Source organism: Trifolium pratense, linkage group LG2 (assembly GCF_020283565.1).
Source record: "Trifolium pratense cultivar HEN17-A07 linkage group LG2, ARS_RC_1.1, whole genome shotgun sequence".
Taxonomy (NCBI): Eukaryota; Viridiplantae; Streptophyta; class Magnoliopsida; order Fabales; family Fabaceae; genus Trifolium; species Trifolium pratense.
This window is the reverse complement of record NC_060060.1, coordinates 45,939,268-45,958,064: the sequence shown is the minus strand read 5'-3', so window position 1 is coordinate 45,958,064 and position 18,797 is coordinate 45,939,268. Positions and strand designations below refer to the sequence as shown.

Here is an 18,797-nt window from a genome sequence, read left to right as displayed (position 1 = left end):
GAATTTAAGAATTTCTAGTATTTTAGGTATCTCATTTCCAACTCAATTAAATAATTTTTTTATAGGAAAATAAATGTCATATAAAAGAAATGAATGTAGGTTGATATGTTATTATTTTTTATATAATTAATATATTCAGTTGGGTGTGTGAAAAGAGTTGGTTGAAGTTTGGTAGATATAGCTCTAGCTTGTATGCATTGGTTTGCCCTTACAATACCGACAAATGAGGGCTCCACACTCTATGGTATGCGATTTTGGGGTTTTTCCTGGAGTTGGAACTTCCCTAATATTGAATTTTGCTTCCAAATTTGTAAAGTCTTCAAAAATAATGTTGTTATTTGTCTGCAATTCTTTGATGCAAGTGATTGAATATGTATTTTGTGGTTCATACTAGAGATCTTTTAAACCTAAAATGGTAAGAAAAAAATATAAAGAAAATTGATTTATAATGCCTAACACATTGTACATTTGTACCATAAAATAATTAATAGACTATGTGTATGTTTGGTTTCAATTCTGGAGCATCCAGAATTGATTCTGGACGTGTAGAATTGATTCTGACTTGTTTGGTTTTTCAAAAGTAGAATTGATTCTGCCTCCAGAATTGATTCTACTTGAAGCTAGAAATCGTAGCTTCTGATTCTAGAATTGATTTTTACACTCAATTTTTTTGTTCAACTCACTTTTTCATGAATATATCCAAACATAAACCACTTCAGCTTAAAATCAATTTTGGCCAGAATCAATTTTACAGAATCAATTCTGCCAAAATCAATTCTCTCCGCCGCAGAACCAAACACACGCTATGATATTTGCCAAATGAGATATGAATTTGTGGATTTGATTCATTTGATTTTTTCTTTTAATTTAGGTATATGATCCATAGTGGAAGCATATGGTAGCGAAAGGTATTAGAGCGCTACAAACTACAAATGAGATGATATATTTACAATCACTCTAATGTTAAAGTATTTGATTAAAGTCATTAGGTTTGATACGGTGGATGCGTAAAAAAAATAGTTTGATATAGTGGTGAGAGATTTTGCTAGTATGCATCATGATTAAACATAGTGGGAAATTTATTAGAAATAAAGTGTACATTTGTCTTCAAACATATGTACTTTTATAAATAAAATTCAATGAGAATTAGGACAAACCACATTGAGGCCGTTAAAATAATCTTAAGGTGATTCGGGTTTTGATTATATATTTTCTGTTGTCTATTGAAAAGGTACACTAATGTGCATGGGCAATACGTCTGTCTGCTGAAAAGGTACACTAACGTGCACAGGCAATACATAGCCTTAACGTGTATAATTTCTTGACCATATAATTAAAAAGATTTACAAAATTTGATTTTTTTTTGTTTACGATAGAACTGACAATCAAATCTAAGACCTCATACATACTACCCAGATTGTGCTGCTAACTCTAACTCCTACTCCCTAGTGTGTCAAATGTCTTGGAGGCTGTCTAAGAAATTATAGTTTAGAATGTGTAAATCAAAATATTTTATTTTATATAAAAACTTAAAATTCACTGCCTGGTTTTATGGTAGGTAAAACAAGTCCAAAAGATGTGAAACAGATGCAAAAGGTAAGTTACTATTTGTAGGATGTTGTTTATTGCACTTGATGGTGAACTGAACAATGTCTTAACTTGTTCGTGTTCAGTGTTCTTCAAAAAGTCATGTTGGTTCTTCCTTTTGGCCGTATTATTAGGGACCCAACCCAACACAAGTCGTCATATTATTATATAATTCTAAAATTTTCTGCAATATTCAAATGCACCACTTGGTTTATTAGCATAAGTATAAAAACAAGGTTTTGGTTAACATGGAAGATTTCACCAAGTCTTTCATGATGCACAAGTTGCGAAAACTATTATAATGAATACAAATTTTATAAAATCCGATTGAAAGTTTATATTATATAGATCATCCATAATTTCTTAAAAAAAATTAAAAATTATTTGATATGTTATTGAAACTCATCAAGATTAACGGTATTAAATTAAAATCCATAAACCGTTAATTTTGATGGGTTCAATAACATATAAAATGATTTTTGATTTCCTTAAAAAAATTATGGATGATTTATATGATATAAACTTTTAATCCAACGATTAATTTTGTAAAATTCGTATTCGTTATAATAATATTTGCAACTTATGCATGGTGCAACATTTGGGCCACTCATGCACATTAGAACCCGCCTAAAAACAATTATGCTACTTTCTATTTCTAACACACATTTGACATCTATAATATGAATAAAGCCAAAGTTATTTGTCTTTTTCTCTCTCCTCATCTTATTCATTCTCAATCCTCATGCATTTGATATTAAATGTTATTATTACAATAATTAATAATTAAATTAATATATTTTATAAACAATTCATATTTGATTAAAAATTCCCTTATTTTAAAATTAATATATTATTTTCGTGCAAGTTTTTTTATAAAAGTTCTTTTTTTTCAAATATAAATTAAAATAATAATAGATTTTAAAATATTTTATAACAAATTTCAAAATTATTATTATTGTTGTTATTATTTTATTGGAAGGAATTATTATTATTTTTTATATTCTACTATTTTTATTATTATTTTATATTTTATAATAAAATGGAATACATATGCCTTTCATTAATAGTGAATTAATAGTGAATACAAATACTCTGAGTTAGTAGCATTCTATTGTAGCAAAGAAGGGGATGACACTTGCAAATACTCTAACGTTCAAGTTACCAAAATAGAAAATGTGAGTAAAGAGGTATAAGGATAAATAATTGCATAACTTCCACTGAGACGTGGTTAGCATATCTAAGAACTGTTAAAGGAATGACGACGAGCCGTTAAAACAACGGTCATGCGTCGACCTTAACTCTCTTGTCTGTTGAGGTAATGAATAGGATGAACCGTTATAATTCTTTGAACCGTTATAAAAACTTAGCAAACGTTAATTTTAATATAATAGCATGTATACCGCAATTGTACAATTTCTTTTTTGTTTTTGCCCATAAATACAATTGTTACAATTTCAATCCTTAAATTTGATTTTTATGTTATTTTAAAGTAATTTCATGTTCCATCCTTATATTTAATTGTCCAAATTAAGTGCATCAAACATCCTACTTGTTGTCTTATTTTTAATGCATGTGCTATGTAGCCAATGGGAGTATAGTTGATGCTCATTTAAGCTAACTTGGCAAGTTGCGTTTGCTTGACATTAAGTTAGTGTCAACTAAGATACAACTTCGTCATGTAAGCTATTGAAATAAGAAATTAAACGGTTAATATATAAATGGAATTGTAATGCAGAATGCTATAAGTTCTAACTAAAACTTTTCTCTAAGGAGCACAGTTAATAATTTTTTTTTGACACAACGATTAAAACTTTTTATTTTGAAAAACAATTAAAACTTGAACCATTGAAATTGTACAATGAATGAAAATTAAATTAAGTCCAAAGATAACTAAAGAATCTTAGAATTAGGAATTGAAACAAACGGATCCTACTTATAAAATCAGTTTATAATATAAAAATTGTCTCTAGCTATTTATGCAATTTAATGTCCAATGTAAGCATCTTAATACACACATTTACCCTCAACACAATTAAGTTTGATGCGTAAACATAAATGATAAGTAGTCGAGTACTTAAAATTGGGCTTAACTCAACATTATAAAATCTACTTTTAAGATAAAACTCATATTTAATTATGAACTCATATTCAGCCTATCTTAATTACACGCAACGTATGAGTTACCAATTATTAGTTGGTTTAGTGGTGATCAACATTTAATACCCTACAACTGCGATCAACATGGAACTAAAACCATTTTATGTCAGAACTTACTATCAAATCAGATTAAACAGTCCAATAAGCAGTGATGAAAAGAAAAAGAAAACCAAAAGAAAGGTATATTAAGATGGAGTAGATAGGATAGAATGTCACACAAGCACATGTTAGTTGATACCATTTAATAGTGGCACGTTAATTTTGTTGCCTTAGATTTCGCCTAGCAGTCAGCATAGACAGTAAAGTTTCTAGTTGTAAAGTGTCTACAAATGATGGATGCCTTATTTATTTCTTTTCAATATGCACATAAATGATTATTTTTGTCACCCTTTTAAACCAAATACAGTAAATGTCAATTTTTTCTTTTGGCTACAAAATGAATAAATGTCACTATATGATTCAATTATATTTCATCTTTGTGTGGCCTGGCCCCCCTCTCCCTACTTTGTTTCACCTAGAATATACCCACCTTATGATAGACAATGGATACCAAGAAAATATCTTACACTATTTTAAATCACAATGCTTTTATTTTAGAATAATAAGATGATTCTTCGGTTTAAGATATAATTTTAAGTAGTTGGAATTGAAGAAGTGTGTAAAACTCTCTTTTGAAGTGCATAGAATTAGAAATTGGATCAATTGCAATCAACAAAATAATGCATTTATGCATTTGCGACATTAGTGACCGTTCAATCTCCTTAAAAAATATGATAATTTATTTACTTATGATTACATAGCTTTAAATGTGAATCGTCCAAACTCAATATAATGAATACCAATGTACTAAATGTGTGAATTCAACTTATTCGACTGCTGAGGAACTCGATTCGTAGAATTATCTCTTGATGTATATAGAACTATTCCTTAGAGCCTGTAATAAAAAACAAACAAGCAGGTGAAAAAAAAAAAGAAAAAAAATACAAACAAACAAACAAGTGAAAAAAACATGGCACTTAACTCAAATATTCTCTCCTCCTCAATTCCTCCTAAAAGTTCACTATGACTTTCTCATTTACCAATACCCCGTTATTCAACACATGAAATTTTATTTATAGTATTTATGAACACTAAAGGGAAAAGATTTATTGGTACCTCTTCGACCTTAATTATAAATAAATGTCACTTTTTAGATACATTGAATAACTAATGTATCTAGTCTACTTTTTAGATTAGATACATTAGTTATTCAATGTATTGAAATTTGCTTATAATTAAGGTCGGAGGAAGCATTTTTTAAATCCTTTTTAGGAATCAAAATTTTCCTTGGATGTATCTTTTAAAAGGATTTTCTATCTAGCATTATTGGTGTGGGTCTAAAGGTCTAAACTTTGTTGAAAATTGAAAACATATTTCTTTTTGACATGGGCCCTAACTCTTCCATGCACAGTTGCTAAAGCCTAAAAGAATATCACATTTCTTCTCACATAGCTAGTCAGTTACTTAAATTATAGTAATAAAACACCAAGATTCCCATTGAATTTGGTAGTAAGTTACTTTTGAGAGTAAAGTTATTTATACATTCAGGTCCAAGAATTCAGGTTCTTGCTGCAATTACAATAACGCAATCTTTATTCTCCATGAATTCAGGTTCAAGAATCGAATCTTGTTGCAATTGCAAATTCTGGTGGCGATGATTGCTACTTACAATGGGTGTGAACAACTTGCAGCAGAGGAACTTGATCGCCGTTCTTAACCATTTGACTGCTATCAAACACCAATAAAACTGATCACCATCTATGTTCACGCACCCGACGATTTGTTTCATTTTTCAGTCATTCACAACTTAGGAAAATGGAGATTTTTGCAGTCTACTGCAACAACGGAAGACCGAATCTTTTCGAGATTCATGTTTATGTTACATTGGATGATCTTATGCACCAGCCGAACCAACTCAATGGTCGTCTTAACTGCTATGATGCAAGAAGGGTGACCGATGAGTGAGTATCGTCGTCCGTCGTTCTATTGAGACAGAAGCGTCTTGTTTACCAACATGAAACTTTAAAACGATGACATGTAAGAACCATGTTCTCTATTTTCTTTCAGTACATTACAAAGAAATCAAGCTAGACGCGACACTGGTGAGATTCGAAATTAAAACAATTTGTCAAGTGTTTCAACTTCAAAATTAATATAACAACGAAGATGAATTGAATCTTCCTCCGAGGAAAATTAAACGAGGTGAAAATTACATCAAATTTAATTAAATTAACAATAAAGACCATAAAGAAGAGTAGGTTCCTCCTGCCAACGTTTATCAACTTAATGGAGAAGAACATGACACCGTCGTATGCATGTTTGCATTTAGAATGCCCAAATTTTACTTTCGATCATGCTGCCTGTCCCTTAGCTACTACCACCTACTATTTTAGTAACATACGACAATCCCATTTGTGTATGAAAAGTCCCCATTTGGGTGACACTCTCATTTTAGTTAGTTATATTGTTTTCAATTCAGTTACAAAATTTTTTTCATCGATTTTCATATTATTTTCAACCATGGTGACTAAAGAACACCGATAGAAATAATATGAGTGACCGACGATAAACTATACAGTCGTATACGTACAAAATTACAAAAACTAACAAAAATACACAAACTAAAATGAAAGAAAAAAAAATCAAAAGAAAAAAGAAGAGAAGTGAATTACGAATAGAAGAGAAAGGGAGAGCAATTTATAGAAATATTAGTTAATGTCATGTCATGATCTTACAAAGGGCCAATCAAAATTGATCCCTTGATATAACTTTAATTAGTGCCGAAGATTTGACCACAAACCTCATCCGCAACTTAAATTGTAGACTGTGGTTTCAAATTTTTCTAAATTTTTTATTTTTATAACATTTACTACTAATACACGAGAAATATACTTCCTCTAGCCACAATTATAAGTAAAATTATATTTTTTAGATTTATTGAGTAATTGATATATCTGGACTATAATATAGACCAGATACACCTGATATTCAATAAATCTAAAAAATGTACTTTTACTTATATTTGTGGCGGGATAGAGTAGACATCAAAAGAAACTCATGTTTGGTACTGCAATAACCAGAATCAGTTCCCATGTAACGGGGTTGGTTACACAGTTACACCTGTGCCGACGCATAGACCCCAACGCGCAGAAATAGAGAGAGGGAATTATACGCGCCTACCACACCACACGAAATCCACACTCCATTTCCAGCTTTCAATTTGATGTCGCGTGTTTAGAAAGAAAATAGGGAAATTGTATGCATGTGATGTGATTCATATTGCCAAGGTCAATAAAACCAACGGCTCAAGCATAGGTAGGTTAGTATTTTTTTTTTTTTTTTTTATTTTTTATATTTCATTTGGCTTAATTATATATTAATGATCCGTTCGGATTAGCTTATTTTTAGCTTTTGCAAACAGCTTATGCAATATAAATTAGGTTATATGCTATTTTATAAGTTCACACTAGTGAAAATAGTATTTTTATAAGTTATTTTATCATAAACTACCTTGACAAATTTATAATAATACATAAAAATTACATAGGCTGTTTGCATAATTAAGCTAAAAAATAAATTAATCCAAACATGGCCTAAGTGTTTTTTTAGAAGGAATCCTCCCCTATTAATTTTTTTTCCAATTGAATCTTAACAGACTATTTTTTTTAGATTTAATTGCACTTTTGAATTCGAATTTTTTGGTTATCTATTTTTATATTTGTTGTAATTTTGGTTTATAATTTAAGTTTTTTGTCCTAATAGTTGCGACTTTTGAAGTCAAAAAAATGTGAATTTTAGTTTTAAATATGATATTTCATCTTTAAAAGATAGATTAAATTAAATAAACCCACTTGGGTTGGTGCATTGGTATTGACTTGGGACCCGAGAGTGTGCTCCTCTTGAGGTCTGAGGTTCGATTCTCTCTGGCGCCAATTTGGGTGGAGTAATTTAGCTTCTTCAAAAAAAAAGATAGATTAAATATGTTTTTTGTCACTATAGTTTCTCAGAATTTTCATTTTAGTTTTTGAAATTTTTTTCACACTTTTTAATCCTTAAAGTTTTTTCGTCAATGTTTTTAGTCCTTACTTTTCAATCAACTCGTGCATTTTTTTTACAAGTGGTTCAATCAATAAAAAAATTGAAGACAAATATAAACACTGGATTTTCTCCATCCCCATCCTTCCCCATTCTTTTTACTCTACTCTCCTACTCTCTTACTACTTCCGTCCTTAAATATAACGCTCATAATTTTTTATCCCTCTTTATTTCTAAGATTTCTATTTAAATTTTCAACCACATTAATTATTTCTTTACTAATATATCCTAATTATTTTATCTCTTTTTCTACAATTTACAATAGATATTATGATAATAACATAAATAAATTTTATCGCTTAATAAATAAAGGATATATAAACTTTGTGTAAAAAAAAAGGATATATAAACTTGCAAAAACAACTTTCACCATCAATAAATTTATTATCACTTCCAACTTTCTTAATTTCTATGAATAGTCAATAAAGTCCTGTATTAATAGAGGGGTGTGAGTGATATTTTAATAGTATACTTCACGGGAGATAAAATGGACGGTTCAGATTTGTTGGAAATAAAATTGAGAGCGTTTACTCATTGTGACATGCAATCATTCCCCATCATCTTCCTCATTTATGTCCACGCTCTAACTCAAAATATGCAGGAAAATGATTTTTAACATCAAATTTCCAATCATCATGGATTTTACATTGAAAAAATTTCAAAACAAAACACAACTGAAAATTTAATATGAGGACAATAACTGCCAATAGTTTCAAAGTTTCAAAACACTTGTACCAGTAATATTGTCATGTTTTTATCTTCAATTTCATCATCAAATGTATAAAATTCTGATTAAAAAAAGAGTGGATGTAATAAAAAAGAAATTGCGAAGCACTTAAATGGTGAAATTGTTTTAGGGCTCTTATATCTCTTGGCATGAGAAATTGAAATAAGATTGAAGGTGTTAAAATGTGGAGTTTATCTCCCAAAATCCATTTCTTTCGAATCACAAAACTCCCTATTTACTTACTGATTTTCTAATGAACAAAGTCTGGTTGTGTTTGTGTGTTTTTCTTTTGGGTTTTAATCTCGGTTGAAGTTTCATGAATGTAAGAAATGCTTTGATCCAGTGTGGTAATATCTAATTGTATAATATACACTTGACTAATCTAACGGTTAAGTTAAGTGGTACACCGTACACCGGTGAGAGACTTGATAGGGCCCTCACCCTAAAAGCCAAGAAAAAAATAAAAAGTAAACTTTCAACTATAGAAAATTCGTCAAGAAAAAAAACCTATAGAAATAAAATCAATGGAAGGAGAGAAACGCTTTGAAATTTTGAAAAGGAATTGGTCTTCTAAAAGGTACTTGTTTCTTTAATTATATGATAAAAAAGCTCATTTGACTTGCGGGAGAAGAGAAAATTTAGTGGGACTTGAGAAGATTCTTGCGTAATATTCTTATTTGGCCTTATGCATGGTGCAAGGGCCACACTGAAGATTAGTTTATTAGTACTACTTTATGGCGGATTCTAGTGTGGGTCACTGCAACATGTCTCCCACTGGTGAAGAGTTATTTTTACCGGCTATTACAGGTTGCTCCTGTTTTTTTTTTTAAGTAATTATTTTTTTTCATCATCATCTTCTTTTTTTTTTTTTTTTTTTTGACATCATCATCTTTGTGTCTTATTATCCAAAATCACTTTCAGCAAAATCCAAATCCAACATCACTTTCTCTGTAAACCCAAATCTCATATATCATCATCATCGCAGCAAAATCACTTTTCTATGTGAAGCCTTGTTGCAGCCAAGTGTGAAGGGGCAAATTGCAGAAGGCGCAAAATCAATTTCTCCTTAAATTAAATTCATGAAGTGTTTTATTTGTCAAAAAATAATAATCCATGAAGTGTTTTATTTGTCTTGTAGAGAAAAAGAAAAAGAAAAAAAAAACGTTTCTGAAGCTTTTTGAAATTTGGAATTAAGCTTTTTCAAAGTTGGACTTCATAGAGATGATGATGAGATCTGGGTTTACTGAGTTCATCTTCTTCCTGTTTCCCTCATTTTTGTTTTTTGGCAGATTTAAAAAAACAAAAACGAATCATTTAAGTATTTTCAGTTGGTAAATGTAAAAACATATCATATATTTCTTTATTTTAAATTTTTTATAAAAACTGTTATTTAATTTAAGTGAAATAGATGATTTAAGTAAAAGTAAAAAATTAAATTTGCTATTGTACTGTAGAAATAAGTTTACTGTACTTCATCTAAGCCGTTTACTAATTTTCAGCACATCCTATGGTTGAAAGTAAGTTTCTACCGGTGAGAGACATGATTTGCTCTCTCATGCTAGCCTTCGCCCTACTTTATACATACATAAAAAAGATTAGTCTATTTCAAAACCAAAACCATCTTAACAATTAATTGAATAATTACTTGATTATCTTTTTCCCTACGGACTATAAATAAATACCAACAATTAGTTGGTTTAGTGGTGATTGATGCTGAATTTGGTAGGAAGAACCACTGTTCGATCCTCACAATTGCGCTTGAGAGGGAGCTGGAACCACTTAATGTCAGAACTGACCTCCAGATCAAATTAAACGGTCTAGTGAGCCGGATACTATTAGTGAGAAAAATAATAAATATTCGGCTTAAATACAATTTTGATCCTCTATTTTCAATTTTTTGAAATTTTGATCTCCTTATTTTAAAAACCAATATTTTGGGCCCCATATTTCAATTTTTCTTGAGTTTTGGTCCGTCACTTTAAATAACACAATAGTTTCACTTATATTTTAACAATAATATATAACCATTTTTTAAATATTGTGTATCACATTTTATAGACTATTTTTTTGAAGTCAAACTTTTTTGCCTTTATTTTTATATGTATTGTAATTTTGGTCTTAATTTATGCACTTTGCCATAAAAATTGCGACTTTTTACAACATTAAAAGCGAGTTCTAATCTCAAAAAAGATTTTTTTTATTGAATTCATTATTGGGGGCAATAAATCATTTTTTTGGGTACAAAACTACTATTTTTAGTTGGAAAAACATATGCTGGGATCAAATATAGACCAAGTATAAAAACAGAGCCAAAAATTTGAATAAAAAAAGGGACCATTTTTCGGAGTTTAATAAAATAGAGACCAAAAGAGAAATTAAGCCAATAATATAATATCGTATAGTAGTATAAAAAGATATTCAAAAATATTTAAGGGGACCGTGGGCTATGTTGGTCCCCCTTCTAGCTTCGTCCCTGTCAACAACTATAATGATAAAAAAAGATACAAATTTAAATTCAGAGCTTAAGATTCGAAATGTAAAAGAAAACAAAAAAAATCTCACTTCGGAACCTACATTCCCACATTAATCGAGTTCGTATCCTATGTTCCAAAATGTCTTAGGGGTAATTTTGTCAGTTTGAGGAGCCAAAAAGCAATATAAGGGGCCTAAAAAGAAATTTTCATAGAAGGGATAAGGACATGGAGGAGGAGGCCCATAAGGATTTTGTTGCCATTGTAGCCAAGGATGAGGTTATTGCCATTGGGGTTCTGAGCACTGCGTCCACCACTGTGTACAGCACTACGTCCACTACTCCTGCCTCTGTCGGAACCCCGACCTCTATTACGAAGATTGTTTCTCCGCTCTGATATTATTTTAGATTGAGCCTAACTCAACCTCACAAAATCGACTTGTTGTTTACCGTGAAATTTGATAAACAAGCGCATGTTTAAATTTAATTACTTGAAGGATCAACTAGTGAATCCTGGAAAATATTTTGTGCATTGTTTTCTAGAAAGTTATTAATGTTCATCATTTTTACTCAAGAATTTATGATGTTCAAAGCATTAAGGGTGCGTTTGATTCGTAAAATAGCAAAAATTGGACAGAACGGTACAGAATAGAACAAGATAATACAGGACAGGACAAAACTGTAACGGAGAGATATAGGGCGATAATATTTTTATATTCGAAAATAAAATGAGTATTTTCGTATATTTTATAGTTGTACTGTGGACAAAAAGTTGTCCTGCGGTTCAGTGAGGGACAAAAAATCTTGTTTTTGTCCTGTCCCTTGCTACCTAATTTGTCCAGTCTCATAACCAGTTTCAAATCAAATAGGATACAATAAAAGTTGTCCAGTCCAGTCCCCTATTTTTTAGCAGATTAAACACACTAAATGCATGAAACTTGTCAAACAAGTAAGGTAAAAGATTCTTTTAAAAGTAAATTTGTAGAAAACTTAAATTAGCAAAGTTTAAAGGCTTGTAAATAAAAATACATGAATTACAAGCTCCATAAAAAGAAACTAATTATGCCCAAAATCACTATACAAGAAGTATTCCAAATATGTGCGTTTGATTTGTTAAAGGAAAAGTACTAGACAGAACAGCACAAGACAGAACAGCACAGCACATGACAGAACAACACAGAACAAACTTTTATATATTGAACATTTTTTTTGTCTCAACACTATTTGGTGAATAAAATGATATTTTGGTATTTTAGAAGAATTGTACTTGGGACAAAAATTTTTGCTGTGGTTTAGTTAGGGACAAAAATTTCTGTTTTTGTCCTGTCCTTGCCTCCCAGTTTGTCCAGTCCCCAAAACAGTTTTACAATCAAACACAGTACAACTTGGGTTGTCCTGTCCAGTCCTTTATGTTTTAGGAGATCAAACAGTGTTGTCAAGTTCTGTCGGTTACTATTTGAAAAGGGCACATGTCATCGTGATATTTTGCAAGTTACTAGCAATAGTTTTTTGTCGGTCGTTAGCATGATTTTTTGTGTGTAATAATTTTGTGGTTAGACTCGCACGTTAAATAATTTGAAGTTCGAATCCATTTTGGGGAGTAGAATCTAACAGACATGGAAACACCATTGATAATTAAAAGCTTTAATTCAGAAAGTGATTATTTGGCAGTGAAAAGCTTGAAAGATGTTAAATATGTTTTGTGGAATGAAACAGTGAAGATATGGAAGATAGCACTTCCAGTGGCACTTTCTTTACTGTTTCAAAATCTCAACAACTCTTCAACTTCAATTTATGCTGGTCATCTTGGAGATATTGAACTCTCTTCTTTCTCTGTTTATCAAAGTGTCATCAATTCTATTTATTTCTCTATGCTGGTTAGTAATTAGTACGTACCTTGCTTATGTCACTTTTATTTATCCAAATTGATTTGTCTTTTCTATTGATTTTTCATTAAATTAAATTGTTAGTAATTGTACTATGTTTTTGTTGGAGGAAGGGAAAGTGTTTCTAAGTTATGTTTGGAATAACAGTGAGTAGTGAGTGATAGGATCATGAAGTGAGTTTCACAAGATCAGAGTGACACTGTGATTGTTGAGCTCTAGAATATAGTTTTTGTCAAAATTATGGCGATTAGATCATTATAGGTACATTTGGAAAATTCTAGAATTATTTGTAGGACCATTTAAAGTCTCACGTTAGATGGAAGAGTTGGTGTTGAACAATGTATAAGTGAGAGGATCCATAAACACAGTGCCTTAAGATTTTGAGTGAAGATGTGGTCACCAATCTCACTTGTATGTTTGTTTTTAGCTCCATGTGTCGATTTAATCTCTTTGGTGAAAATATGGCGTTCAACCTCACTTGCTTGGTTACTCTTAGCTCAATGTGTCAATCCAACCCAGTGTGCCCAGTGCATCTCAGTTACCTCAAAGAGATTGGTTTTCACAGTTGTGAATAGAGATACTTTTTTTTTTTTTGGGAATACAAAGGGGCTAAAGCCCGAATGGAGATACTTTTTGTTTACCAAAAAAATATAGGTCTACTTAGTTCAATAGAGATGAGAAGAGAATAAAGGGATTATCAACCTTATAGAGTCCTGTCATTCATTTTTATGGCACAATTACATCTTCCTGTCATCCATTATAAACTAAATTTCACATGTAACATTGCAGTATGGCATGTCAAATGCACTAGCAACACTATGTGGTCAAGCTTATGGCGCAGGACAATTTCGAAATGCTGGAATTTATCTTCAAAGATCATGGATAGTACTCTTAACAACTTGCATACTCCTCTTGCCAATTCAACTATATGCAACTCCAATCTTAAAATTTTTTGGCCAAGAAAAAGAAATAACCGATCTAGCAGGCAAATATGCTATTCTCGTAATTCCCTACATGTTTTCCTATGCTATCAATTTACCCCTTATGAAATTTCTTCAAGCACAAAGCAAAGTTAATGTGATTATGTACATATCAGTTGTGACATTGTTAATACAAAATGGTCTACTTTATATATTCATCAATGTATTTGATTTTGGAATAATTGGTTTAGCCATGGCAAGTAATATCTCAGGATGGATATTTTCTGTTGCATTAGTAATTTATGCAATTGGTTGGTGTAAAGAAGGTTGGAATGGATTATCTTTGAAGGCATTTAAGGAATTATGGGAATTTACTAAACTAAGTCTTGGTTCATCTGTAATGATATGTTTAGAACAATGGTATTCTGCTTGCATTATGCTTCTTGCTGGTCACCTTGATAATCCTGTCATTGCTGTTGGTTCCTTTTCAATTTGGTAAGATTAAGATGATAAATAATTTTTTCATATTTATTTGTCTCTGATACATTTAAATTTTCTTGGTTTCTTGATTTTTTTTTCTATTTTTATTTTTCATATTTTTTACTTTTATGTTTTTAGCCTTAATATTCAGGGTTGGAACTTGATGCTGCTTCTTGGAGTAAGTTCAGCAGTAAGGTGAGTGACTATAAACTGAACACATTATGGTTGAAGTTGTAGTTTGTTGGCAATGTTTTAAAAATCGGATACGAGATTGAATCGGTGAGACCTTGGGATTAAGGTTCAATTGTAGTTGAATCTGGTTCCACCAGATTGTGGTATAATTTGGATCAAATCGTTCGATGAATTGGCCGATTCCCAATTCAATCGGTTCTGTCTGATTTTTGAAACATTGTCAACAAAGGTTTCTATTAGGTTTTTTATATTAATTAAGCCTAACTCATTGATGGGTGTGTGAGCGTGATTTTGTAATGAAACAGCAATGAAATGAATAATGATATGGATGTAAGCTCTTAGTTGTATTAATGGAAGAAAACAATTACAAAAGAGTAATGAAAATAAGGAAATAACAAACTAGCAGAGAGAAAGTCTACTAAGTGATCCCACAAATTTCAACTGAAATTCTAGCTAAATTATTCGGTCTTCATAAAACTCTTTATATAGTGGAGTAAGTCCTCATGCTCTCCATGCACCCATGCCACCTCATCGATGTTTTCTCTCCCCACCCCCCGTGATTCTTTTATACCCCCTGAATTTCCAATTTTACCCTTGCAAAAAACTTTGGTTTATAGAAACCGAAGTTTTTTTTGCCTTGAAAACCGAAATTTACTCTGAATTTGTACTAGAAAAAATTCGGTTTCTGCGAACCGAAGTTTTTTGCAAGGACAAAATCGGAATATTGGGGGGTATAAAAGAATCACGGGGGGTGGGGAGAGAAAACATCCACCTCATCATCCTTTCATTTCCTTTCGCTCTTCCTTTCCACACCTTAGTCTTGGGCCCAAAGTCAAAGCCCACTTTCACATTCAAGTCTCTATCACTCATCTTTACAAAATCGACTTGTAATAAGGTGACGACTTCTTCTACTTATAACACTTATGTTCAGACCATATCTCAATCAATGTAGGACGAGCATGACTTGAGTGACCCAATAACAAATACTTGATAGCATGTGGGCTAATGAATATTGGATAGACTCTAATATCATATTAGACTTTTATAAAAATCGGACAGAATAACAAAAATAGGACCAAAGTAAGATCCTTTGAGATTGACTTTATGGGTACTTGAAATTTGGTGAAATATTAGGTCAATATATATAGACTATTGTTTATTCAAAATACCAACAAAGGTTTGTCCCTAATAATCTTAGTTCCTATTTAAGCACTCATTAAATATTGAAGCTTGTCCTTTTTCTGGTGAACTCTAAGACTCAACTAAACTTTTATTCTCCAAAATATAATTTTTCTTTTAAAATGATTATATATTTTTGGCCAAATACATTCAGGGATCATTTAAGTTTCGCGTTTGTCATATATAGATCTTTAAGATTTTAGGTAACAAATAAGTCTTCGAAATTAAAAACTTAAAAAATTTAAAGAACATATTTGTTACCTAAAAGACTTACTGACATATCTATAAACACAAAACTTAAATGACCTCAGATGCATTTGACCTATATTTTTCTATATCTTTTTTCATTGTTTACATTGATTATTTGTTGACTTTAATGCCTTGCAAGTGTTCGTGTCTCAAATACACTTGGCATGTCACATCCAAGAGCAGCCAAATACTCTTTCTTGGTGACAATGTTTCAGTCTCTTCTCCTTGGAATCATTTTCATGACTGTAATTTTCTTGAGTAAACAAGAATTTCCTATGATCTTTACAAAGAGTGAGGATATGATACATGCTGCTAGTGAATTGGCATACCTTCTTGGTATAACCATGATTCTCAATAGTGTTGCACAAACTATATCAGGTGATTAATTACTTGCTTTGGTGACTGGAATTAAAAAGTTTAATTTATTTACATTTTAATAACTTTTTTTTTAAAATTTTTTTGAGGACATTTATATAGGTGTGGTCATTGGTTGTGGATGGCAAGTTATGGTTGGTTACATAAACTTGGCATGTTATTACATTGTTGGACTCCCTATTGGAATTTTCCTTGGTTTCAACCAGCATTTAGGGGTCAAGGTATAAAATTTTCTTGATCTAGAAAATGTTTCTTCCCTAAATTATTCAATAGTTTTATTTTTTTGCATTATGTCTTTCTCATCTTATAAAATCGGTTAATAATGTGAAGAGTGTGACTATGTAAAACCTCTTTTAGATCTTTTCTATTTTCAATGTGATCGATACTTGAATTTTCACTAATATTTACAACTAAACGCTACATACTATTACTCTATTAGGCATGCGTGAATAATATATGGTGGTTGACCCTGAATCAATATACTCTCATACTATAATATATAGGATAGGATTTTGCATTAAACCTGACTCATTTTTTCAAAACTAGATTGTAATTAAGGTGAAGATATCGCTTACTCTTTTTAAATGTTGAAATTGTTTCTTTTTCAATGTGAGATTTGGATTTTTTTCAAAACCTACAAAAGAAACATTTAGATGAAATAAGACATATCACTTTCAGGAGTCTCGAATGAATATTAAGAATGTTGAGTTAAAACTTTAAGAAATTAATAATTTTGGTGTACAATATATATTTATGAATCGTTGCCAAGTAGGCATAAAAAAAGTGCTTATGTTTAGAATTTTTACATTAAAGTTTGTCAATCTACCTTTACTTTGCTTGGAATAAATAGTACTATAGCTTTGATGTCCAGCTTATATCATGTTATGATTTCCCTTGAAAATTTACATCTTTGTGGCATTAGGGTCTCTGGGGAGGCACAATGTGTGGCAGTGTTCTTCAGATTTTAGTCCTTGCAGTCATTATTTATAAGACCAATTGGACTAAGGAGGTAATCATGTTTTGATCTTTTCTTAATAAACACCAAAGTCCAAGTTTTATTTTTGGTATTAACCCATAGTTCTTCAGAGAGTGGTGGCTTGATGATTCAGACTTCGGCCACGAGATAAGTAAAATCTGGTCTAAAATTATTGAATGATTTGCATATAAATTATCCCAGCAGTGATTTTTATTAATTTTATATATCCCAGCAGTGATTTATATATTTTACCTGTCAACTCTGTAAAATTATTATTCTCTTTCTTTATAAAATTATTATTTTCTTTCTTTCATTTATAATTTCTTCTCTTTACAACAATGATCGTTTTAAGTTTTTTTTTTTTTGTTGAAGTATTTGCTAGCATTTTTTAGTGTAATTTCTGGAATATATATATATATATATGATTGTTGCAGGTAGAGCAAACTGCTGATCGCATGCGAACTTGGAGCACTAACAAGTAACAACGACCTTAAAACGGACGTGATTTATTGGTTGTCAGTATAAAACTATTTTACACAAATGATGTATGTCCATTAAACTCTAATACTTAATACACAAATGATATGAAATTAAGGAAGATGTTTTAAATGTGTGAAATACAAATAAATAAAATTTTATGTATTATTTATAAGCTTAAAAAAATACAATTTATACAATATCTACTAATGAAAACTTCTAAATTAACGTAAAAATTTATTTGTTTATATAAATTATTTTTTATAACCTCAAAAATAAGCTAAATTTTTATGCTAATGCTTGCTGAACTTTATGATATCTACATAGGATTCTCATTGGCTAAAGACATGGAAATCAATGAGCTTGTTTGCTACTTAGACCATCTCCGATGGTGTAGTACCTATTAGGTACTCATGGTACTTATTAGGTACTACCATTGGAGCACAACACATTTTAGTACCTAATAGGTACCACTTCTAATATAAGAACTCTCTCTCTTCTTTTTATGAGACTCACTTTATTTAATATATTCAAAAAAATTAATTTGGCAATATTATTTTAAATTAAATTTCAAATTTTAATGATGTGGAGTTATTGATGGCACCCATTTTAGAACTTTTTAAGAAATGCTCCATTGGAGGGGTTGAGTACCTATTAGGTACTATTATTAAAAAAATAATAAATTGATGATGTGTCTATGTGAGACCATTTAAGTACTCAAAAATGAAGTGCTCCATTGTGGATGCTCTTACACTGTATAACCTCATCACTAGTTTCAATATCAAGTATAATGTCCACACAGTGTTGATCCATGATAAATGAGTTGTTTTCTCACAATAATGTATCTCTTTGTCACAGCCGTAGAGAGAGAAATTAATGCACAAATTTCTTCGCAAAACTTGGAGCCTCCTCAGATACTGATATGTTTATTCATGCTTCTCCTCCAAAAAAAATTCTTGATCTTCTAAGAATCGACGCGGCTGAAACT

General features: G+C 30.8%; 1 protein-coding gene across 2 annotated transcripts; it reads left to right on the top strand.

The window, feature by feature from the left end:
* The first annotated feature begins 12,599 nt into the window (after positions 1 to 12,599).
* On the top strand, positions 12,600 to 18,045 carry LOC123904594 (protein DETOXIFICATION 34-like). Of its 2 annotated transcripts, none has more exons than XM_045954237.1 (7): positions 12,600 to 12,952; positions 13,751 to 14,376; positions 14,500 to 14,556; positions 16,121 to 16,359; positions 16,459 to 16,577; positions 17,279 to 17,365; positions 17,767 to 18,045. In XM_045954237.1, the coding sequence occupies exons 1-7, from the start codon at positions 12,692 to 12,694 to the stop codon at positions 17,812 to 17,814; spliced, it is 1,437 nt and encodes a 478-aa protein (XP_045810193.1). In that variant the 5' UTR covers positions 12,600 to 12,691; the 3' UTR covers positions 17,815 to 18,045. The 2 variants fall into 2 exon arrangements, with proteins under 2 accessions (XP_045810193.1, XP_045810194.1); XM_045954238.1 differs by having other exon boundaries at positions 12,825 to 12,963; positions 17,767 to 17,941.
* The last annotated feature ends 752 nt before the right edge of the window (positions 18,046 to 18,797 follow it).

Coding starts and splice junctions, on each gene's coding strand:
- LOC123904594 (XM_045954237.1), top strand. CDS start 12,692: ATGGAAACACCATTGATAATTAAAAGCTTTAATTCAGAAAGTGATTAT. Junction 14,377..14,499: donor GTTGGTTCCTTTTCAATTTG/GTAAGATTAAGA, acceptor TTATGTTTTTAG/CCTTAATATTCAGGGTTGGA. Junction 16,578..17,278: donor ACCAGCATTTAGGGGTCAAG/GTATAAAATTTT, acceptor TTGTGGCATTAG/GGTCTCTGGGGAGGCACAAT.